The following is a 24,834-nucleotide window of genomic DNA, read 5'->3' as shown; positions in this document are numbered from 1 at the left end:
TAACAGATGATGGATGCTCTCTTACTTCATCTTTTGTACATTTTGTTTCTATTAGCTGGTTGCCACCTAGTTTGTATTAAATATTTTGTTCTTGTCATACATATTCTTTGATAATTCCACACTTTCTGTTTTTCATCCCTGGAAGTATAAAGAATGACATGGGATCATCTCATTGTTTGAAGTGTGATACGTGATAGTGATGGTGGTAAACTCCTGAATTAGCTGTTTACAGACTCCCGGTCTGTTTAAATTCTTGGAGTGGTAAATCCAGCAGATAATGTCTTAAAGGAAACTCTGATTTCTCAGCAAGGGCTTGGCATTGCAGTAATATTTAATGGACAGTATTTCTGCAAGGCCTCTACTAGCATATTCTCTTGCCTTCCAGCATAAACTTATATTTGTGGGATTTTCAGCTCCATCTCATATAATAGAAATTCTTATTCTCCGCTGTAGAGATCCTTAAATTTTTTTTGTCATCTTGAGATCTTTGACTTTAGTGTCTTATGACTCTTACTCTGTTGGGTAATTTCTGCTCTTAAAGAGGACTTCATATTAATTGAGTTCATATCCAAGTTGCTGCATTACGATCAAAGTGTCCTCTTGCTCTTTCAATGGCCTGAAAAAAAAGTTGTGTGGGAATATTTAAAAGGGTCTTGTTTATCCAAGTCTTTAGTTTACTGCCTCTCCCATACTCTCCTACTCTTTCACTTAAAAATCGTACTTAGTTTTTGCCTCTAGCACTAAATTTTCCTCAGATTTCTCACACAGCAGAGCCAGTAGCAGCCATTCCTGGTGCCCTTCCCCAATAACTTGTTTCAGGATGTTTTGCCTCATTAGCCCCTAATGTAATTGCCTACTTTTAGTTTACAGCAACACTGTTTGTTTTGGATCTGATTGAATTTGATGAATTCATCCTCTGTTAACGTTGCTTTAAAGGTATCCCCTTTTAATGAGGGGTTTATGGAATGGCCTTAAAAGGAGGGGGGGGGGGGGGGGGGAAGGGGGAAGGCCCCTTTTAATAAAAATCAAAATGCCAAAAAGAAGTTTTGATTTCGTATACCCTCATCCTTCAAACCTGGGTAATGCTTTCAGTGAAAAACCACTCTTTTCTGCCGCGTGACAGCTGTGATGACCGTACGATCTCTTGGTGTGACGGCGCGGGGATGTGAGTGAATTTGTCACTGCGCTGTCAGGGGTCTTGCAGTGCTCCTGCGCCGTCCCGTTCTCTCTGTCAGGATGTCTGACAGAGACATCAGGGTCTCGGCCTGAGATTGCCGCGTCTTCTCCTTGCAAATCCTTGTCTGTTTCTTGGCAGGCTCTCAGTAATAATAGTTTCAAAGTAACTCTGCTGTTCGATTCTTTCAGATTTAAAGCCCAAACTTGCTGTTCCTCAGACCACTGCAAATTTGTTTGCTGGTTTGCTTGACTGAGAGAAGAGATGTGAGGCTGCAAAGTCTGGGAGATGCGGTGGTCTGAGGCCAGCTCTTCCAAAGCCTGCTCCTGTAGCACTGTGACAGGTTGTGAGGAGGCCACGGTGCGTGCCATGGGTGGGAAGTGAGCCGAGTTCCTGATGGAAATAGTCGACGGTGTGTTTATAAAAGTTTTCTCTTCTTCTTTTTTACTTTCATTGTTGGAGATAATGTACCACACAGTGACTCAGGCTTTCTCCTCGTAATAATTTTTCTTATTGATGGGGGAAAAACAACTTTAAATTATTCCACATATCAATGGTTGTATGCATCAAAAACAAGCTAAAAATGCTAATGGCCTCAATCCATGAATATCCAGAAGGCATAAAGCTTTGGTAGTATAAATATATCATTTAATGAAAATATTGAAAAGTGCATTCCCATGAAATTCATCTTTCAGAATGTTATTTTTAATAGATGAATTCATTGCTTTACCCAGCGGTATTTTTTCTTCTCAGTCCTTTTCCAGACACACAGCCTTATTGCACTCTCTTTTGGTTATAAACAGGACAGCATTTGCACCAGGCTCTCCCCATACTCCATGGCAATGAACTGCTACAAAGCATGAATTTGACCTTCCAAATTCCATCTGTACCTTAGAAGGTACCACTTAATAGAGGTGTCTTTTGTTGTATTTAGTTTGGGGAGCCTAAAGGAAAGGCTCTGTCCATTTCTAGTAACTTGATTGTGAAAAATCAAAGACTTTTCATTACAAAAGTGGTATCAGTGCCCTCTGAAGTACAATAAATCTTCTAATGTATAATGTAGATAAGTCCATGTGTTTTCTTATTCTTTTGCTTGGGCAAGCAACTTGCATCATGCATCAATGTAGACACTTGAATAGGAGGTATTCTCTGGCTTTGTTGCTGTGTAGTAAGGCTAAATTCAATAGCACTTGAAAGTGCTCTGAAGTCCTCCAGTGGAAGGGTCTCTTTCATTTGCTTCCACGAGCTACCACAGTAAGCTAATCACTATATGAACTTATTTGTCTTCCAAATTAGCAGGAGATGAACAATCCACTTTTTTCAGTGAGTGAAAATGTCAGGCATGTGAAAGACAAACCATCCATCTATTTCTGTAAAATACTAACTTATTTATCCAGAATCCCTTTTTATTTTGTTAGGATCAGCAATTAATCTGCTATTTTTTTTCTCCAAAATGAGAGGCGCACACAGTGCTGTTTCCCTGGAGCAGCTCTTGGTGGCTTCCTTGCTTTGCACGCACAGTCAAACAGTGACAAAACTGAGTTATCAATTTTTTCATTGCATCTGTGTAGAAGTCAGAGTAATGACTAAGCAGTCAGTTGACGTAGCAGCTAACAGGACAAGCATAGTAAAAGTTCCAGGAAAAAAATCAACCAGAAATCCCATTTTCACAAGGCTCTCGAGATGGGCTCCTCTCCTGCCTTTCCAGAGGAATCTCATTTCCCAGTCAAGTTGAGGCTCATCAGAGGCTGACAGAGAAGATCTATGATAAGATCTATGATAAGAGAGTCAAAGTGATGCACTGGGGCTGGCTGCCTCATTTTTCCAATGTATTCCTGCCAAAGGAAAGTGAAAACACTTTCCATTCTGTTCCTTAGTGTTAAAGCTCTGATATGACTTCTCCATTCCTAGCCTTCACAAAATAAGGTCAGTTAAAAGATGTTAGATGAGCTTTGGAGAACTATTTCAGCACCGTGGTTTAAATCCATTGTGTTATGAGTCATTCCTTGGGTGGCTCATTTTTTCCCTCTGCTGTTGCTTCTGTTTCCCTATCTGAGAAAGGAAGCTAATGAATAGTGGTTTTTTTTCCACTTAAAATGCTCCTAAGTTTGGGCATGAGACATACTGTGGTAGAAACATTAAATATGTTATTTTTACATGTAAGAAGTGTTTATGTAACACAGCTTTTAAATAGCTTAACAAATCCAGTACCTTGTGGGACTCTGACCATGCATGAAAAGTTTCAAACTGTACAGGGAGAAAAAGATAAGTAAAGCAGCCTGTAAATGGAAGCTTTTACTAATCTAAACTGTATGGTATTATCATCAATCACTAAAGCCTTTTTCCTGTGTAATGTCACTTTTTCATGCCCAATTCATTCAGTGATGCTGTAATTTCGGCGTTTATAGCCTCACATGTTTTTGTTGTTGTTGTTGCCGGTATGATACTGCAGCTGTGACAGCGGGGAGTGAATAAAGCAGATATAACCAGGTTACTACTTCAAACTTACAGAAAATGTTCTCTTAAGGATGTGATGAAAAGCACATAACTTATTTCAAACTTAACTTGACAAAAATTGGAGAAGAGATGAAATATATTATGGTAAGACTTTTTCTTCTTTAATTCCTGTTGTATTTCAACTACTCCTTGCTCTATCTTTTTGCAGAGGCCAGTTCAGGAAGAAACATGAACAAATATTTTTCCATCTAGATAGGGTCCTGAACTAAAGTTGCCCTGTTAGCCCTTTTCTTGGAGAACAGAAACCATGTTGTATAGACTCAAACTGAAATAGGGGCAAGGAAAAATCCAGTTGCCCTTTGTGCATTTTCGAGAGCAGAAACAAGAAGAAAATTGGGGAGTAACAGAAACAAATGTCTCTTGATGTTGCAGTAATTTTTAGCATTGGTGTACAAGAGCAGACTCCTGTGGGCTGTTAGACTGAAATGTAGTGCAGTGTTGATAAGACATTGTAACAAACAGCAAAAAGCCACCAGTGCTGTTGCGTTCATATTTCTCTCTGGCAGCTGTAGTGGATGCTACATACGTCTCCCAGAGTAGCAGATTAGTAAATGCACTGCATCGCATTTTGAATCTTTTCCCTGTCTCTCTAGGGAAATGAGTTAAGGATATGTAGAGGAACAATACGCATATATATTTTTTTTTTTTTCCTGAGAAAAAAAAAATAAAGCTTAATTCAAGCCAGTATTGAAAAAGAGATAAAATAAGCATTAGACTGTTATGTGTAGAGAGATGTTTGGAGCGGTCTGTACACCAGTGGCAATTTAGTCTGAAAATGGTTTTTATTAGACCCAACATGTTAGATTTGAAAAATTAGGCAATATGAAGATAAGAGATGCTCTGCCCTGCATGATAATGTCAAGCTTGGTAAATGCCAGAAATGCAGATGGAAAGGCAAATCAGAGCAGACAGCATACCACACAGGATAGGGCAGGGGAGAGCAGACGAGAACATCAACAGAAGAGGCCTACAGAGAGACAAAAACAAACTCTTTACGTGAAAACACTAAGCAAAGGCAGAAAAATAATGTACAGTTTAAGTTCTGAACTACAATCCTACTTTCTCCCTCTGGATCTCCAGAGTAAAACTAACAGATGTGTTTCCCTCTAGTATAAAGGCCTTTATGTTACAGAGTTTTATTCAGGTGATGGAGTTGGATATAAATAATCTGAAGTGTAAGTACATTGAAGGAGTATTTATAATTTTCACAATATATGACTTTTTAACAAAACTTTTTCTATCAGAAGATACAGATACAGAACCATAGTATTTTTTCTGGTTTTAGTGAGTTCTATTTGCCCTTAGATTGAATTGCCCAATGAAGTGGGCGTACCTGAATTAAATGGTATTATCAGAGTGAACAGAGGGGTTAGTATAGCACCTGTAGCTATAGAAGTTATTTTGTATTAACACATTTTTCCTAGCATACCATAATTTAAGTATTAAACTCCCTTTGGAGCAAGGCAAAATGCTCAAGTAAAATTGTGGTAGTTATCTCACTTGCTACTGAAATGCAGCTGTTTCTAGGGATGCAGAGTAGCTGCAAATACCCTGAAACAGGGTTTTCCCATATAAGTATGGGAATAACTTACCACAATGGGGAAAGTAGAATGATTATGCTAAAGTACACAAGGTACTACTATTCTGTCTATAGTACGCTGCATTGGAGAGTAACCATATTTGTGTGATGAGTCCTCCAGAAAACTATACCAGAGTATTGTTTAGATAGTGCTTTTTATTAATTTTAAACTGTTTCATTTGATTATTCTGGGGGCCACAGTTTAAAAAGCAGTAAAAAGACCAGGCCACGCCTTGGTGATGTCCAGCTGAAGCACATCATGAACAAATAGTAATGAAATGTTTTCTTGCTAGGTGAACTTTATAAAAATAAATAAATAAATAAATTACAATTGCTTATGTAATTGCTTACAAGACTGGGTATTACTTTTGTCCTAGCTGGGAAAGTATTTCCTTCAAATGGTGTGTTTTTCTTTGCTGTATATTTTTTCATAATTTTTTCTTAAAGACTTAATTTCTAATCAACAGTCAGTAACATTTATCCATTTTTATTACAAGCTAGCTTGTTAATTTGATAAAGAGCCTGTCAGCATTTCTTTTGCATATTTTGTACCCTGGTGGGCTTTAAAAAACTCGTGCCATGCTATATATTATTTAGTCATTTGTGGCTTGAAACATTGCGTAAACATTGCTAGCTTGTGTTTCCCCATTTTCAGGCCGTAGCTTTTTACGTCTGACAACTCAAGTCTTGAGCAATGACATTGTGTTCCTGCTATCCTTAGAAAAACATTACCCATTTAAAAATATCATCTGCCACCATTTTATTGCACAATGGATAGATCTGCTTTGTAGGGTTGCAGTGTTTTGTTTGACTTGCTAGCTGTTTTTACATAAATTCCCAAATGATTTTGCCTTTCATGGCTGATCACTTTTGTAAAAGTCAAAGTGGAAGGTTTCTGGCTGAATTACACATTTAGGAGAACCTTCAAAGAGTCCTTTCTGTAAGTGCTTATTGTACTAATACGAAGCCAAAAGTTGTAGAGACTTCAGTGCTTGGAAGTAGTAACTCTGTTATGTCACCAGTCTTATCTGTTAAATCCAATGAGTGTGAAAAACAAGAAAAATCTGGGTTTCCTTGGCTGTTTCAACAGTATGTTGAGAATGGCCAGATTGCTGCAGAAGATGATTCTCTTGGAAACCTCAACAGCCCAGCCTCCTCATCTGTAGGCACATAAAGCTCATCTGAGTGTGTAAATAAAAATAAATAATGCAGTGAAAAAATATTCAGAGTATTTTTGCTCAAGTGTTTCAGCTTGGGTTCTGACGTAACTAATTTAAATCTTCTGTGGGATTTATGCAGGAAAGGGGTCAGGTTTAAGATGCTTGTAGTTTAAAGCTTTTCTGCTACTATCCCTTTTATACTTTTAGATCCTATCATGATACCTTTTTTTTTTTCTGCAAAGAAAGTCCCTTTTATTCACTCTTCCTTTCCTGCTTTGAAGAGAACATTTGCTTCTCCATTTATCTGAGGTAATGAGAACAGAGTAGACCTGGATTCTTTAAATCAGTCTAATTGGGCTTCTTTTAGTGTATTGAATATTCTTCTTTTTTTTTTTTTTTTTTGCACAGGACTTTCATTTCTTTGTGCAGTCACTCCATTTCAGGCACTCAGTATCTTATGTGCATTTTTTTTATTTTTTTAAACAGGCGATTATCATCCAAATGGCTGTCATCTCTATTCTCTGTTCCAGGCTGATTCATGGAGGGCAGCTGTTAAATGGCTTGGCGGGGCCAACTGTGATGAACGCAGCACCATTTCTTTCCACGACTTGGTTTTCTCCAGATGAACGTGCCACAGCAACAGCTATTGCATCTCTGCTCAGTTACCTGGGTGCTGCCGGTGCATTTTTAGTGGGACCTCTTGTAGTGCCATCTCCTAATGGAACATCTCACCTTCTGCTGGTATCACAAAGCAACACTGAGCACATCAAGGACCGCATTGAGGCTGTATTGTATGCAGGTGTGTTTAAAAAAGTTAATTATAAAACATTTACATACTTTCATATGTCTGGTACTTGTGAAGCACTACCCTCTAGTGGCTGGTCTGCAAAGGAAATAGTAACTATATTGATAGTAAATAATGAAGTGGTAAAATGTTCTACCATCAGAAGGGTTCATTTTTTCACTTTTGTGTAGCAAAAAATATAAAATAATCTCTTACACAGATTGATTCCAAGTGAAGTAGTTTAATTGTTTGTGTCAGCTGATCTTAGGAAGGACATTGTCTAGGAGAGCTTGTGCTTGCCCAGAGCTTCCAAACTGTTGATCACTTCTTGAATTTTCATTAAAAAAATAAGTCTCCATGACAGGTTGGTTTTTTTCCTTCTGTTTTTGTGAGGATGGAAATCAAATATTCCAGCATTAAATTATACTCTGCATTAATTCAACTTTAATTTATGACCTGTATGTGCCTTTCAAATGTGATTAGATTATTAATATCTCAGAATCTAATACTGGAATTAAAACTCAATCTGTTTCTTAACTAAAATTCTGGTTTTAACTGAAACCCTCTAGTTCTTATGTGGTGAGGAATTTCAATGAAGTGACAACAGTTTTGGTGCAAAAAACACTGATATAAAATTCACCCGATATAGATTTCCTTTCCTTTCTCTTTTTTCATGCAGTGGCTTCACAGCTCTTTGTGTCACTTACAAAAATTAGCAACACTCAGCAGCAAGCTTTAAAGAAAAGAGTTCCCCAAGTGCTTTAATGGTCTGTGATCTGATTTTTAGTTGATATAAATTGGTGTAGCATTGAGAGCACCTAAACTTTACCATGTTACGGCATTTTTGTTCCATATAATTCCAGCCTCTGAAATGTAGCTAGGGCTTAGCCCTATGGATTCCAGAAGTCTTAAAGTATATATTGTGTAGTTCATAGTCAAGTTTATGGGATTGAGTTAACTGTTTGTGATCACTTATTTCTGGCTGCTATTCTTATGGAAATTTTGTGAAGTGAATACTTGGGTGAGGTCCACTTTACCATAAATTTCAAAGAAAGTATAGTAGAGATTGGATCCTATTTCAGCAGGTAGTTGACTCCTGCCTTTCAAATACTTTTTACTGGACTCAAATTTATTGAAACAAAGAAATTTGGGTTCGGTTAGGCATTTATCAGAGATAAATCTGATGTTAAAGTCAAGAAATTTCATGGAAGATAAAGTGACCAGTGGGAAGGAAGGAAGGAAAAGTGGAGGCGAGCGAGTGAGTTTGTGTCCTGCGGAGCAGGAGATAAAAGAGGAACAAAAATCCAACGAATGGAAAAGTGCTTTAGCCCACTCTTCCTGGATTTTCCATGGAGCAAGAAGAATTCATTTGCCTTAAGGAAGTACAGTTTTGTGCCTAAAACCACTTCTCTGAGTCTGTTAGCATTAGAAATGTTGCTTTCAGCAGCCCAGCCCATTAGATTCACTTTCTCTTCTGTTCTGTTCCAGGAGGCTTTCCTGAGCATTTTCTTGAGAAGCTGGGAATAGATCTTGCTTACTAGCAAGGTTCAGAGATCTGTCTTGCTGCACAGTGTTTCACGACAGCTCTTTCTGCCTTTCTAAGTCAGCAAGGACTTAGAAACAGCCCATCCTGTAAACCTTCTTGGGATTGTTGGTCCCAGCATAAGATTATCCTTCAGCAGCTCTTCAGTTTCTTAGGATGTGTGTTTTGTGGGGCAGCTGTAGTTCTTACTTTGTCCAAAGTACTTTTAAATACATAGCTGGGGTTCATTGTGCAGCTGCACTTGCAGTGTTAGCTGTGTGTCTCAAGGGGTCTTTCCAGGATCCTTTTGCAGTTCCAGCACTGAAAGAGATGGTTCCTGAATGTCAGTGGCCTGTGGAGATCCACTGTGACAGTGGCAAAACATTCAACTGGTTTGAATGGCAGGAGCCATCCCAGGAGGAGGTTGCTTCACATCCCTTATGGGATTTGTCCCATCACACTCTTTTCCCCAGAGAGCTCAAGAGACAGCTGACGCTGCTGTCTCTTCTGTCCTCTGCTGTGCCAGGTAGGCTCCAGAGACAGAGGAAAGTCTGTCCCGTGGTAGGTAACAACTTGTGGTGGGTACCTCGTGGTAGTTGTACAGCTCTGTTCACCTGTGGACCACAAAATACCTTATAGGTGTGGTAGGGTACTATTTGTCCCTTTAAAATCAGCTAGGCAGAAAATGAAAGTCAGTCTTCAAAGATAGTAAAAGTGTTAGAGAAGGGGACAGAACAAGGAGCTGGACTCAAGTGTCCCACTTCTTTAGGAAGTACAGTAGAGCTTGGTATGACTTCTCGTTTAAGGTGCTATAGGAAAGCCAGTTTCACAGGATAGGCACTCTGCATTCTTGAGTGTTTTGTTTGTGATGGAGCTTGTTGCTGTTGCATGAGGTACTATTAGATAAGCAGCATCCGGAAGTTAGTTGATTTTTAAAACCCTAATAATGTGAATTGTTAACTTGGGATCAGTAGCGTGACAAGAGTGTGCTAATTTTCCAAGGACTTAACCTCAAACATGATTACGAAGCAATTGCTTATAAACCCATTCTGAAATTGCTCTGTTAACTCCAGTCTCTTCTGTGTTTCATTAAATTGCTGTTCCTGTATCTCAAACATGGACTAAGAGCTCAGCTGAAATATCACAACTTCTTTCCATGTCATCTGTGTCTCTACACATTCTGGTTCACAGCTGAAATAGTACGGATATAGCAAATCAGGATTGAGTTGTATTACCTGTATTGCATAAGGAAGCTTGAATCACTCTGGACTTCAGCCAGAGCTTTTAGCTATGTGCTTTCCTAAATATCAATGAGAAATCACCATTTCTTACAAAATTTTGCATGTACACATATATAGCTGTGTTAAGTATATATACGTGTGTATATAAATATAGGAGAAACGAAGGGGTAAGGCGGGCACTTCACATATGTGTGTATATTTGTATGTGCACATATACCTAAAGTGACTTCCTTTCTCCTTTACATTTCAGGAGAAGGTGAGGGTTTCTTTGGTTTTGGGTAGGATTTTGTCCTATAAGTAATCTGTCTTTCAGAAGGAAAAGGACTTGTATCAGGGAGGCTTGTATCTCTGTAAACCTCTTTTTTTTTTTTTTGTTTAGGGCTTACACAGCCAGCAGGAGTGCCTGCTTCCAGGGCTATGGTGCAGGCATCTCTCCACATCGACATTCACAGGTCACTGTGGCATGATATCCTCATTGCTTTTGTGAGACATTTCAGATTCATTCCTCAGCAAAACACATACAACACTCTATTTCTGCACACTAATTTATGCTGACTTGCCCAGTTCCAAGTGCTTTGCTGCATCCTTTGCACTGTCAAGAATCTCATAGCTTCTGTGGAAGAGCTCCTCTTCCATGGCAGCAGCTCCCTTGGTCTCAAAATGTAAGATATAGGTCAATGTTATCTTTTGCCTTTTTACTCCCTGCTTGCAATCTAAAACCTGTGAATGTATTTAGACTTTACCTAGTCTGGTACAATAAATAATGAATGTGTTGATGGTAGGCTTCCTAATGAAGAAGCAATTCAAGATGTAAGGAAGGAAATGCATTTGGCAGTACCTGGAATTTTAGTAGAGATGCAAGTGTGATACACAAAGCTAAGATGGCAATAAAAAACTTCTATTTTTAAGTAGAGGGAGCTGCTTTGGTTTTGGATAGGCTCCAAAGTGAATTCTGTTCTTTTGTGCATGAGGGCAGTGCTTGCAAGGCACATTCATTAGCCTAGGAAGTATAACACTGGGAAACATTAAAGAGATGCGAGATGGTACTACAAGGACTGCATGCTGATTTTAATAATTAAAAAAAAAAAGTGTTACTATACTGCTCCTACTGCAGTAATTTGACTGGCAGGAATCTTGAGGTGGTAACCCTTAGAAGAGGCCCCAGATGAGCACCTGTTGTAAAATATTTCCATGACTTAGAAAAAAATCATCAACCTGTTTTATATTCTTTGTAGGAAGATGTAGCCTCCTTTCACCTTATGCCATTGCAGTATAATAAAGTTAAATAATAAGCACCTTAGAAAACCTCTATTTTTGTGATCACATTCTTGTTGGCTCTACCCATCTGCAGTCTGAAGTCTTCAATATGTTATCAAGTGCAGATGTGCATGTACATATGCCTGTACCTATAAATGCATATGTAGATGCAAGACAAGGGGATAAAGAGTCTTTGGCAAGCCTCGATTCCCTGTCCAGTGTCATCCTATAATGACAGAGCCTCTCTCATCGTTTTCTTAGATGTGAGATAACCAGTTGTGGCCAATTCTTTATTCATTGCTTGTGTTCTTAAAAACTATATACAGGAAGATAGAAATTCATCTGTCTTCTGAAAACTAGAGGAGTTGTAGAGGGACTACGAGGACCTTGACACACAAAACCTGTAATTAGACCACAGTAGGGGAAAAGAGACACTACACAGTTGAAAAAGAATCCTTCCCGATTTGATCGTGGAGACTGGCATTGTCACATTCCTGGTATGCTTTCAAAATAAATTTAGGGTAGATTTTTTTTCCACATAAGTGTTTGTTTCCCCTCCCAATCTACAGCTCATCCATTAACGCTCTTGAGTATTATTTACTTTTCAGTTTCCTGAACTTCTTTTCTTTTAGTTCAGCAGAAGAGCTGGCAAAGTGCCATGTTCATATTGATTTATTAAAAAAAGAAAGAAGAAAATGAATGCAACGGAGTATCCAGCTCTGTTGGAATTTATTTGTGGTGTTGGTGAACATTTCTTTGTAATATGATCACAGGTTCTTTTAAGATAACACACTTCAGCTATATGTTTTTCTCTCTGGCAGCAAAGAATCTTGTTTTCAAAGTGGACAGCAGCAATATTTTGGATTGAGGTCTGTGGATAACATAATATATGTTGTAAAAGGCCTATAAAACAAATTAATTAGACTGAATGTGGATAGAGTTGTTTTTCCTCAGAATGTCTGATCATGGGGCTTGCTGACAATTTTCTGTGAAGTGCTCATCCCTTTGCAGGATCATGTCCAAATTTCTACTATGAAATTGTTTGAAGATCTGGAACACCTGCTGCTAAGCAAGAGGAGCATCTACAAACAGCTGTATTCTTTCATTTTTTCCCCATATTACCTCTGTTCTCTCTATTCCTAAGCAATGGCTGCTCTTACGCTTTTCCTTTTATATTGCATTGCCATGTAATACTGTTTGTGTCCAAGATGCTGCCTTGGTTGACCTTTCGTTTGCCTTCATCATCCTGTATACCAAGTAATTGTCGTTCCATGCCCTGGGGCTTCCCCAGTCCCATCTGTTTAAAGTCTCTAGCACGCTGTTACCTGCCTTGCATTACTTCCATTGCAAAGAAATGTGACCAGATCTTCATAGTTCTCTTTAAAAGAGAAAAAACAAAAGCTTGCCTTTTGCTTCACGTAGTTACCCATGTGTGAGCCTGCTGCTCTGCAGCTCTTTTCATTGGAATTGACTGCCAGTATTTCTCTGTCTCATTGATTCTCCATCTCAATTTGAAATCTTGCTTGGGGAGGGAAAAAAAAAGTCCTCCTTCAAGTTACACAGGCCTGTTGTCAGGAGCAGTAAAGCACTTGTGGTAGGATTTATGTATCAGAGGCTGGCTGATAACAATGCTGTGCTGAAATAAGTCTTTCAGTGCTAACATCTGTTCTCTGATTTGTTTTTCTTTGCCCTCTTGTTTAGAGTTTGGAATGGTTTCCTTGATATTTTCCGCAGCATTGGCCTACTTCCCCTCACGCCCTCCATTCCCTCCCAGCGTGGCTGCAGCTAGTCAACGGCTTAGTTACAGGAGAAGCTTTTGCAGACTTTTAAGGTAGGTCCTCATTTGGTTTCCACTTAAAATATCAGCACCTGAATAAATAAACACAAGTGTGCTTTAATCTTCTCATTGAACAAACAAGTTAGTTCGTAGTGCTTTTAAACAAAATCAAATTAAATATTAATGCTGAGACATAAAAGGATGCTAACTGCTAAAAAGCCAACATTAAATTTTAAATGGGAATACGTCAAGCATTCTTGCCAGAATCCTTCTGCACCAACACTGCTGTAGTCATCCTTTTAGCACAGCTTTTCTTATGCTACACTTCTGTTACATCAGGTTATACAAAATTGTTAACAGTGCATTCTGCTGGGTGTGAGATAACAGTTAACAACACTGGGTGTAACTAACTATAAAGCTGCTTTCTTCCATGCTTCTTACACTGGAAGGAATTTGGGGGTTGCTTACCATTCGAAGGAGTACGCAGCTGCTTTCATTCAGCCATGGGAGCAAAGAATGAAGTATCTGAAACCATTGTATGATCTATTAAATCTCATTAATCATACATTAAAATATAAAGTGGGGATAGGAAAAGTCTCCAGATGCTTCTAGACAGGTTCAAAGATGTTAGTTTTCTTTATATTTATTTTAAAAGAAAAAAGGTTATATAGAAAGCAACATCTTCAGCTTTACAGCTTTTTTTGTTGTCTGCTTAGATGGTTAGCTCTTTTGGTAAGACCCAGTCCCTCCCCTCCTGTTTTCAGAATGTCGTGTGTAATGAGAATCTGGTATCAGAGCAACTGTAATAATAATGCTGAGTAACTGTGAAGGCCTGTGCCTGGTACATGATAATGCATGGAAGAGCTTCCTGGGGCAGAAAAGAACCATGGTGCAGAGTATGGTTGACTTCACTAGGGAGCTTCAAACTCTTACTACAATTGTTTTTTTGTAGTAATTTAGTTATAGGAGCTGAATCTGTTCAAAATGGTCTGCTTAAAACTTGGTAATTTTAGATCTTCAGGCATTTAGTTGCTACAGATCTATTGTGTTCTATACTTTCTAAAAGAATTTTTAGGGCCAGCAAAAACAACTTATCCCCCATTTTTGTTCCCTGGTGGTTTTGGAGAGTTTTGTCTCAGTTTGGGGGAGTAAATTGACAAAACATTTGCTTCTGTGCATTTGTCCTGGAGTAGGCTGGCAGCTGGGAGAAGGTGTGAATACAACTGGCTGATCAGTCTGCAAAGTGACCTACTCAGGATATTAAAAAATAGCAATTCCCATAAGGACACTTAGCGCACACGATGATGTTAAACACCCAAGCTGGTATGTGCTGAGACCCTGCCTCAGGGCTGTGTTGTAAAAATGTTGCTGTCAAACAGAAATCCAAACAGCAACTGACTCCACAGGTGAAGTGTAAAATTTTGGTTGACAGTGTTTCATTTGGGATCTTTATAACTATTATATGGCTTGTTCAACGTATTATAAATACTGGGCCTGTGATACTAGTACAGTCAGGAGATAAATAGCAAAACTGGCTTACCATTCACAATCAACGAAACTTAGGAAAACAACCTGGACACTTAAATAATGAGCATAGTTTATAGCATTTCCAAGAACCATGAGGGTTTTTGCTTAATTGCAGTCAGGTAGATCCTTCCCTCCCCTCTGGTCTTTATGCATTCTTCTATTCTACCCCTTATCAAAGGCACTTCTTCATTCCTCTGTACGTGAAGCAATCAACAGTTCATCATTAAAACCACTTATCTTGGGGAACCTTTCAGCAACAATCCATCAGGCAATGTTTTTTTTTTTTTTTTTTTTTATAAAAGAAAATGGTATCTGCTGTGCTTCAAGAGAAATCCATCAGCTGGTTCATTAGGCTTCTGAGCCCCATTCCCTGCCTAATCTAGACTTCATAATTCTTGGCAAAGAGGGTTTCTTTTGACCTAGTCATGCAAGCTTAAAGGTAATCAGCTAATGACTACCAGGAAATCAGAATTCCTCCTTTATTGCATACTTGCCCTCTGGTGTGAGAACTGCGTGTAAGAAATTCAGGATGTGTGTGAGCTGGTCGGCTGACTTCACCTAACCATGCACCAAAAAGAAAAGCATTCTTGAGAACTGAGACTTTCATCACTTCCCTCTTCTCTGCTCTAGGCTTCAAGTGTTTGGGTTTTTTACTTCAAACTAAAGCTGTTCAGCATAACTTTACCATTGAAGTCATGGACCTTTTTCCTTGGGTGACAAAGGGATCTGTCACATCCTTGCAACTCCCACACTGCTTCGTGCCTTCAGGTCGTTGAGCGGTTGTCTTTGCGAGCTGCTCCTTGCAGAGGTGTATTTTATAGGTGGTCTAAGGGTCAAGCATCCTCTGTAGGCCATTTTTGGGGGAGTTACTTAGGAACGTGGTTCCTTCTCCAGACTGGGAGGCTTCCTGCTTCTGACAGATTATAACAATTAGCTGATCTCTGGTTATCTCTCAGTACCAACTCTCTCAGCCTGCAGTGGGAGTTGGCAGATTAGTCATGGCTTGGGAGCTAAGCCCGATTATTTTAACAGTCTATTACACAGTGTAACGAGTGTACTTTGAATTTCCACTAAAAAAAAGTGCCGTGCCCTTTCTTAGTTTCTTTGGTGAAGTGAATATGATTTTTTTCTTCATATTTCAAAATATGCCAAAAATTTCCCTGGGAAAAATTCTAATACAAGTAAGTGGTTTGTCTTAACATTTGTGTTAAGAGAACAAACAGTGATTTTAGCATTTAAGTAATTAGATGCTAGTAGCCAGTTACATGCCTTTTATATTTTCAAGGGGCTGTGTAAGACGTTTCTCAAATTTCTTAGTGAGGTTTTTGTAAATCATTACTTCTTTCATGAAATTTTAACGTGACATCACCATCCAGGCTGAGAGCAGCTTGGAGTGTGCCTGATATTAATAGGCACTGTCAAAGTTATTCTGAAAATGTTGACTGACTTTGACAGGGCTCCCCTCCGAACCAGCCTGTCTTACGAATTCTGGTACATTAAGCAGGATTCTGGGGAGGGGAAAAAAAAATAAAAAATAAAACGGGGGGGGAAAAAGAAAAAGCCATTTTGTATTCCAGGAGAATGGAGCCTGATGCTGATATTCTGTCATAAAGGCTGCTATGATGGAAAACAGTGTGGGTTCACCAGTTGATGGTGTGACAGACAGCTCATTTCTCTATTTTCAGTGGAGCAGTTGCAAAATTGCAAAAACAAATATAAGTTGCTGAAGCTGTGAAAAGCGGAGCTGGTGCTTGAGATGTGTGTTTCAAATGGCTTTAACACTTAATGCAGCCAATGCTAGCTATTGCTGGACAAGGGGACAAAGTGACATCTGGTGATTGATGCTACTTTGCCACTGCATGCACTCTGTCTAGGCCAGCTTCTTTAGCGTGAAGACTAGGCAGGATGGCAGCATGGGAGCCTCTGTCACTGGAGGATGTTGTGATGCAGAGCTGGGTCTGGCACTGGGGCTAGGAGCTGCACATGGTGGAGCAGCTACCCCACATGCCGGTCTGTCTCATTGCTGGAGTTAAAGAAAATAAACGTACTACAGGAGATCTGGGTCAAGTGAGATACAAAGTACTTACCCCGCAGAAGTAGCTCTTTAACGAAGGTGAGGTTCAGACAGATACCCAAAGATTTTGAATAATGAGCAAGTGTTATTTTGGAGCAGTGCTTTCAGACTTGTTCCTTCTTTGCAGTCTATAATGTGGTCCATGTAAAGTGAGCACGTTCCCTTTTATTTTCTTCTACAGGTACTGGAATAGCTTTTACATGGTAGTATTAAGTAACATCAGAAAACCTGCCTTAAGAGAGATGTTAGGATGACACAGGGTACACTAGCATAAGAGTATGGCATTCTTAAAAGAGAAGAAGTTGTCAGGAAGACAGCAAATGCATTAGCATTCAGAGAAATAGAAGCTGTGTGTGGAAGAGCTGAAACTTTGGGAGTTGTTTTTTTTTTTTTTTTTTGGCATTAAAAAAAATGAATCTGACATGAATGATACCAAAAGAGGAGGATCATGTGATCTAAATCTGTTATTCAAGATGTGGATGCGTGAGAAGAACAGTGCGCAAAAGAGCGCTTGCAGGGGTGCTTTGAATCTTTGAGGGGAGTAAAACAGCGTAAGCTGCAAACCTCAAAATGTTTTGGAGAATTTATTTTGAAACTCTTACCTTCCCTGTTGGCCTTCATAACTAGCTGCTGTTAAATTGCTGCTGCATACCAAGGAACTGGTACCGCTGATCAATATCAAGTTTATATAAATTGTTTGGGAAGGGGTGTGAGGGGGTGCATTTTGTGGTTACACAGATAGCCCTTGGGATAACCTTGGAATTGCCATAACATCTTTTCACTTAAAAATGGAAGTGTTACAGGGTCCAAAGCATGTCTTCTGTTCCCAAATGGAAACATTTTATAGGAAAAGTTAGATCCCCTTAGCAAGGGTGTTGCATTTAATTTTGGTTGCGGTGATGGCTGCAGGGAGGTGGGATTGGTGGTGTTTGTCTGCCAATCTTGTTTAGCTGTGTACAGTGATGATAATGACACAGCTTTGATACTTTATCTTCACCGAATACTAAGAGTTGGGTACATTTAATTGAGGGAAAAAGCAATCATGTTGAGGATTTAGAGCAGACTACTAAGAGCAGACTATTATACTTGTCTCTGTGTTTTGATAGCTCAAACTGTCAAAATTTCCCACTCTTGCAATTGTGCACACCTTATTCCCATAACCTTCCCTCTCACAAAATAAAAAGTAAAAACAATTTTACAACTGTGTATCTCTGATTTTATACTTGAAATACGCTTTTTGTAAATTGAATTAGTGCTTATTGTTTCTAACATGCACTTAGGTTAAATGGGTTGCCCATGCAAATGCAGAATTGCTTGTGGAAATGAGAAACGTATGAGCCCAGCATGTTTCAAAAAGTCTTTAAATGTAGAGACTGGCTTTTTAAAATACCACAGTGCTAAGGCAGTAACATCTCAGCCACTGGTATTTTAGTGACATGTCCGGATAACTTCATTGTTTTTCCTGGCTCACTTATTCTTCAAAACCCTACTTTTCTTGACAGGCAGAATATAGATTCTAGGGTGCAATTTACCCTAGCAGCTAATCTTGGTGCACAATTTCTAATATAAGCTGCAGCTAATTGCATATGTTTTGTCTTCACAGCAATTTCCGATTCTTGATGATTGCTTTAGCCTATGCTATACCACTGGGTGTTTTCTCTGGCTGGTCTGGTGTTCTGGATTTGATATTAACGCCAGTTCATGTAAGCCAAGTAAGTATCTCCTGACTGATAATCAGCAGCTGTTTGTAACTGGCATGTTTTTATTCTGCACTAACATACAATTTTATCAGGTTTTTATGTTTAAGCCACTGTTAATACATACGGACCACTTTTCTCCTGAAATTTTAAACAAAATAATCTATAGCTTTCAAGCTGTCATGATTCTTCCTGCTGACTCTCCACTAATGTTTAATAGTTTCAGAGCTATGTACACCTTTTGACAAGAACAAAGAGGCAGATAAACAAATGGGAGTGTTGTTGGTTGTTGAACCTTTAGTAATAGAGAATAATGTTTACCAGGTGAAAGGGATGAAGTGGGGGGGGGGAGGGGGAAGAGGATTTTTAAGCATTTAATAGGGTACTATAAAAATCCAGAGGACATTACTCATATGATTGTATAAATAGAGGTCACATTTAGGGCATAGACTACTTGGTCATACTTTCTTCCTAGTGAATTTATTTCCTCTTAAATATCCTAAAAAAAAATGGTCTAGCCTCTCAGGTTGTTTTGGGGGGAGGTGCCAGGTGGGGTTGCTAGCAGTTTGCAGCCCTTGTGCACTCTTTGTTTTGAAAGTAACATATTAGCTTCTGACTATCTTAGCTTTAACACATTTCTTTCTGTTTTTCTTTTTTTGGTCAGGTAGATGCAGGCTGGATTGGATTTTGGTCTATCGTTGGAGGTTGTGTTGTTGGCATAGCAATGGCAAGGTAGGAATAATTGCATCCATTTCTTCAACTGTGATTGTCATTTAGCTTATACTCTTAATAATATAACTTCTTTTCTCTCATCTTTTAGATACTTGAAATGGAAAATGCATAGTTCTGGGATTATGATGTGTTTCTTGTAAAGCATTGGATTTGTATATTGTGTTACTGCTCTCTGGGGGTTGAGAACTCCACACACTTGTGCCTCAATTCAACAAGTCATACTGTTACTCCTGACAAGTGCTTCCCATCCGTTCTTTTCAAATGGTTATTGTGAATTCAGCTGCCTGGAATTAAGGAGAACCCATTATAGCACATTTGGAAAGCATTGAAGAAATAGTGTCTGTCTCCTTCCATCAACACTTCTGGATGTATTGATTCCTGAAGGGATATTGAGAATGTAGCACAGGCAGCCTAGACACAGTAATGGTATGTTCCACTGCAGAGAAATTAGTCTGTGTCTGTTATGACAGGTTGCTGGATTTCTGTATGGCCTGTTGTTATACTGCTGTGGGTTGTGGTATAGGTGTACGTATGCTTTGCCTATATCTAGACACAGCCATTGTAAATGCTCAATGGTATGGGAAGCAGGAAAACAAGGAGTGGGTTGCCCTTCCAATAAATAGGCTGCTGATTTTTCTTCACTGAGGAAGTTTGGAAGTTTTCTGGAGGAATTTTAGTGAGTTTACTGACTAAAAAACTGACTAAACAGACTAAAACTGACTGTTTCCCTTGCATCTGGATTTCAGAGTGCTACCATGGCTTCTTAATGCCCGCTCTCTAGCTAGTTCTGCAGTGAGTTTGGCCCAAGTGCAGGGGGTCTGTCATCACTGCCAGCACTGTGGGTTTGTGGACCCCAAGAGATATCTTCATGGGTCAGAAATCAAAGCTCTTTTCCCTTCCTCTGCACCCTCAGAGCACACGATGCAGAAAAACACGTGAGGTTCCTCATCCTGGCACTTGATGTGCTGCTTAGCAGCCATGGCAGAGGAGGAGAAATCCCCTGAGTGAGGGAGAGGGAACAGGCATTTCCCTCCTGTCCACTCTGTGCAGGCCAAAGGGCCCAGAGTATCCAAAGTTTGTGCCCTGCTTTCTCAAAAAAAAAAAAAAAAATGTTTTAGATTGTCTAAGCTCAGATACAAGTTTTATCCTAAAAGAAGCAGATGCTTAAAACCACTGCTGTAGGTGACCTAGATAGATCACAGGATGTAACAGGTGGCATGCCGACTTAATCCTTTTCATCATAGGTTAATCTCATTTATTTGTGATGTTTCAATAGTAGAGGGGCACCCTTAGCAGCTCACTTACCTTTTTTTAGGAGAGAACCTGCTCTCTCAATGCCAACATGCAAACCTCAATCTTTATGGTAGATGAATTTATTTAATATATTGCCTGGGTTAAGATTCAGGAAATGCTGAATCTCTGACTTCTTAATTGATTTGAAACCTTGTTGAATACTAGTACTTTGCAGCATCCAGAGCTTTGCTTTTGAGTAAATTAAAAAAAAAAAAAAAAAAAAAAAACACCTAACAGTCTGTCTCCAAATATGTCTTCCCAACTTGGGCAATATACAGTTCAAATGAAAAGGTTTACACACAGAAAGCGAGGGAGATGGTGATTTGTCACTTCTGATGGATGACTCTCCCTCTTAGGTCTATTCAGCATTTATCTGTGTAGGGCAGAATCAATGACGAGTCTGACTGTAATCTGCTGAAAGTTGTAATTAGGAAAATTAAGTAATGATTCTTGTCAAGGGTGACAGGCTGATGTATTTCAGTGTCAGAACTGTGATTTGCCAAGCAAGCAGCTCTCTCCCTTAACCACTTTTTAAGAAGCTGGTTTTTTTTCTAATATTTTTTCTACTAGTTTATCAAAGCAAAATTGGTACAGTTCAGGAGTTTGGTCTCTCCATTTTTGGCAATGCAAATTCTACCATTTAGAACAGTAACAACCTGGGGCTTGCGCTGGAGCATTTGTTCCTGCACGTCACAGGAGATGTTAAATCGTCTATATTTTAAGTAATGCCCAGTTTGGAAATTCATTTATCTATCTCATTTTCCAAATGGTGCCAGTTTTCCTCAGCACAATATATAAATCCTCCTGCTCTACACCTACTGCTTTCCCAATAGCTGTGGACTAAACTTAGATATGTTTAGCTAATTTGTGTGATGCATTTTTCTAATTGAAAAGCTTGGACTATTTTGGGCAGCTGGCAGGTGTTTTACCCTTTGCTGGCAGCTTTCAAATGATACTGGCTTGAAGAAAAGCAATGTCAAAGAGCGACATTCATATTATTGCATGGAAACATAAATCTGTTCCCTTTTTTTTTTTTGGTCGCATTTACTAATGATCACATATTTCTGAGGTTTTATCCTTCACAGTTCAATCTTTCTTTCTGCTTTTAACCTGCAGCGTTAGTCAAAATGCTGAAACTTTATGACATGGTGATAATTTCCTTAGCAACAGACAGTGTTGTCAGCAACATGGGGTTGTGATTTTAAATGTAGGATCCAGCCTAGGGCTGATTTACAGGGTTACAAGAACCTGCTACCAACAGCAGGCTGAGAGATCTGTGTCCTGGGGGTGGGAAGGGTGAGTATACACCTTCTTTCATGGTGTGGCTGCTTTAGCAGATGCAGACATCCCCTTACGTGCTAGATAGTGAAAAAAGATTTAAACAGAAAGAGAATTTTGGAAGTGAATACTGTGATTTAAAGCATTAACTATATATATATAAAATTATTGGATTGAAACCAGCATTTGAAAAGTTGATTTGCTTTACAGTCTTCTTTATTCAGTAACCAGACAAGAAGCAGAAAGTGCTCAATTACCAATTCCAGGCTAGTTTGCTAAGTTATTTTTTTCCATTATTTCTGTTGCTGGCTAAATTCAATATCTGATAAACCTTTCAGTTTGTATTTGACCCTTCTGGATTCCTGTGGTATCTGAGAGCTCCTTGGAGCACGTTACTACCAGTGATACCCAAACCAGGTTATTTCTGTCAAAAAGAGTTGCAACAGCTCAGTAAACATAGATATTTGCTCCACTGAATTATCTTGAATGGTTTAGGTGGGTGTCATCCTCCCATTCCCACATATCCCTGGTAGTAGGGTAGAAATACAGGATCCAGACCTATTGTCTCTGAATGTCCCTCCCTGGAGGCTGTTATTTCTCACTTTCCATCATTACCATCATTAGAGGGGATGTGCGTAACTATTCTTGCCTTTAAAAAGAGGGAGTAGTGATGTTGCCTGCCAGCAGACAACGTAGGGAGTCAGGGAGTCTCTGTGGAAGATGTCTAAAACTTGCACATTGAGAAGCTTTTAAAATTGCTGATTTTGACCCCAATGATCCTGAAGAATAATTAAAGAAACTGACAAACTACTGAGAAGAAGTAATTCTGATTGCTGAATTAGAATTGTCAGAAAAAAACAACAGTAGCAGCTAACCTCTGACTATTGGGGATTAATGCAAAAGCCACTTGAACACTGCAGTCATAAACTTTTAAGATTATATACAGCATTGATCTCCCTCTACTGCTTATTGAATTACTTGCTGCTAAATTCAATGTGGAATTAAAGCTCGGGGAAAATCAAAATAAGAGGAAAAATTGATATATATTTTTTAAGGATATCATTACTCACACATCTCTTCCATTGTATGTGGAGCTAGGATTCCTAGTTTTCAAAATGTTGGTAGCATTGTCTGTTTTATCAAGTAGGCAGTGGTATCTGCCTGTGGGGTGATCATTGTCAAGGAAGAAAAGGCAATTAGCTGACAGACTGGATGGATTTTGTCATGAACCAATGTAAGTGGATTGTGCTGCCATTAGCCTGAAAGAAGTAGGGGAACTATAAGAGGGACTGTAAAACATTCTTTAAACATACGTCCAGCCTGAAGTCATATCTCCAAATCTGTAGAAAATTACTAGTGGATAAATGACATAGCCTTTTTATAGTGTACCTGTTTTAGTATCCAGGTTGAAATCACTTTTGAAAGGAGCAGTTGCACAGGTAATTATGCCATGTGAGTGTAGTTCAAATGCAATATGTCTCCTTGAAAGAAAAATGAAAAGGAAAAAAGTGATTGTGCCATCAGGTGGTATAAAGATCACGTTTACCTATGGGCAACAGACTGCCCTCGGACTTTTGGAGATATCCTCATCCAGATTATCACGAGGCATGTGTGAAGGAGGGGAGTGGCATGAAGATGTGTGGCTTCTGAAACATTTCAACCCAGAACAGCCACTGGCAGAGTGGCCATATGTGCAAAGAGTTCCTGCTTTGCCTAAGCCATTGAGAGCTTCATGACCGGTGCATTTTAGGGTTCAAAAGTTGTTCCTTGTTATCTTCCATCTAGTAATTCTGGTATTGGGAGTTCTGTCATTTCCCATAGGAATGAATCATTAAATTTAACTATGTCTTGAATGAAATAAATCAACCTCCTCTTATGCTAATTGTGCAGTGTGTTTGCCAAGGGAGACAAAACAGCAGTGTAAAGTTGTGATGTAATGTGTCCAACAAATGCAGGGGAAAAAAAAACAACAAAACTTCTTGTATACCAAGTGCTTTCAGTTGATGCCTTGAGAATTTTTCTGCTTTGGTTGTTATTTCATGACAGCTAAAAAATCCATGGCTCTTCAGCTTGACAGCTAGAAATATCACTGTTCTGTGAAAAAATGTTTTATTTCTTATTTCTGCAAATGAGGAACAATTTTAAAATTGTGTTTAGTTTCCAAAATGTTTAATGAGAATTTAATGAAATAATTGTGAAGCATTACATTTAAATAATACGAACATTAACATTGTTACTGCTCTGACCTGTGCTTTTATTTTAGATTTGCAGATTTTATCAGGGGCATGTTGAAATTTATACTGCTGCTGCTTTTATCTGGAGCAACGTTAGCATCAACCTGGTTCACTCTCACCTGTCTAACTAGTGTCACTCATCTGCCTTTAACCACAGGTATTGACAATTATTTTAATTCTTACTATTTATAATTGGTAGTACAGGTAAATATTTGCAATCTTAAATCAACTATATTATAACCTGGTTTAGTATCTTTAGTAATATAGTAACTTTACCAAGAGCAAACAAAAGGTTTAGAAAACCTATCTGAAATCTCTGTACCATATTTTTAGTAACTTCATAAAAAGATTAAAAACAAAAAAGCCCACAGTAGTTATGACAACATAGAGTACGCATTTAAGATTTTTTCTGGGACTGAGTGCTTTTCTGTTTTGAGTGTTTTGGAACAACAATGGTGAGAAATAAAAGAAGAAAAATCCTATGAATGAGAGTAGCGTTGCATATAAGAAGAAACAGCGACATGTCTGGCAATGTAGGGGTTTGAAATTTGCTTTAATTATTGGAAGTGAGTTGCAGTTCAAACCAAAGTGCACTGTGGTATTTTCAGTTATCTGTCTCCACACTGTGCTGACTTCCCCCCCTGCATGCAGGTTCAGGGAACAACTCCAGCCCAAAATTAACTCATCCTGCATCTCAAAGGGATGGGGAAAAAGCTGCTGGCAGAAGTGGAGGAAAAGATCGGAGTTCGGGCTTCCAATGGGCTGTGTCCTTATTTGAAAACAAGAACTGCTTAATTCTTTTAAATCTGTTGTTCACCTTCCTATCTGTACCGAAGGATTCATACACCTGTGGTCCCAAGACCTTCATTCAGCAGAGTATTGAGTTACTAAACCAAACCATCAATATTTAAATTATATATGTAATTTAATAAAGAATTATGTAATTCTATTTTGAATATAGTGCCATTTCTGTGATATGCAAGTATAC

General features: G+C 38.8%; 1 protein-coding gene across 1 annotated transcript in view; it reads left to right on the top strand.

Annotated features, from left to right (window-relative positions):
• The window catches only part of SLC49A4 (solute carrier family 49 member 4), a 62,079-nt gene that overhangs the window by 22,073 nt on the left and 15,172 nt on the right, over positions 1–24,834 (top strand). The window contains exons 3-7 of the mRNA XM_035331919.1: positions 6,961–7,229; positions 12,936–13,065; positions 18,216–18,324; positions 18,974–19,041; positions 23,876–24,003. Coding sequence (XP_035187810.1) covers positions 6,961–7,229; positions 12,936–13,065; positions 18,216–18,324; positions 18,974–19,041; positions 23,876–24,003 — 704 coding nt within the window. The remainder of the gene's footprint in view (positions 1–6,960; positions 7,230–12,935; positions 13,066–18,215; positions 18,325–18,973; positions 19,042–23,875; positions 24,004–24,834) is intronic.

Source organism: Oxyura jamaicensis, chromosome 7 (assembly GCF_011077185.1).
Source record: "Oxyura jamaicensis isolate SHBP4307 breed ruddy duck chromosome 7, BPBGC_Ojam_1.0, whole genome shotgun sequence".
Classification (NCBI taxonomy): domain Eukaryota; kingdom Metazoa; phylum Chordata; class Aves; order Anseriformes; family Anatidae; genus Oxyura; species Oxyura jamaicensis.
This window is presented reverse-complemented; position numbering and strand designations above follow the sequence as displayed.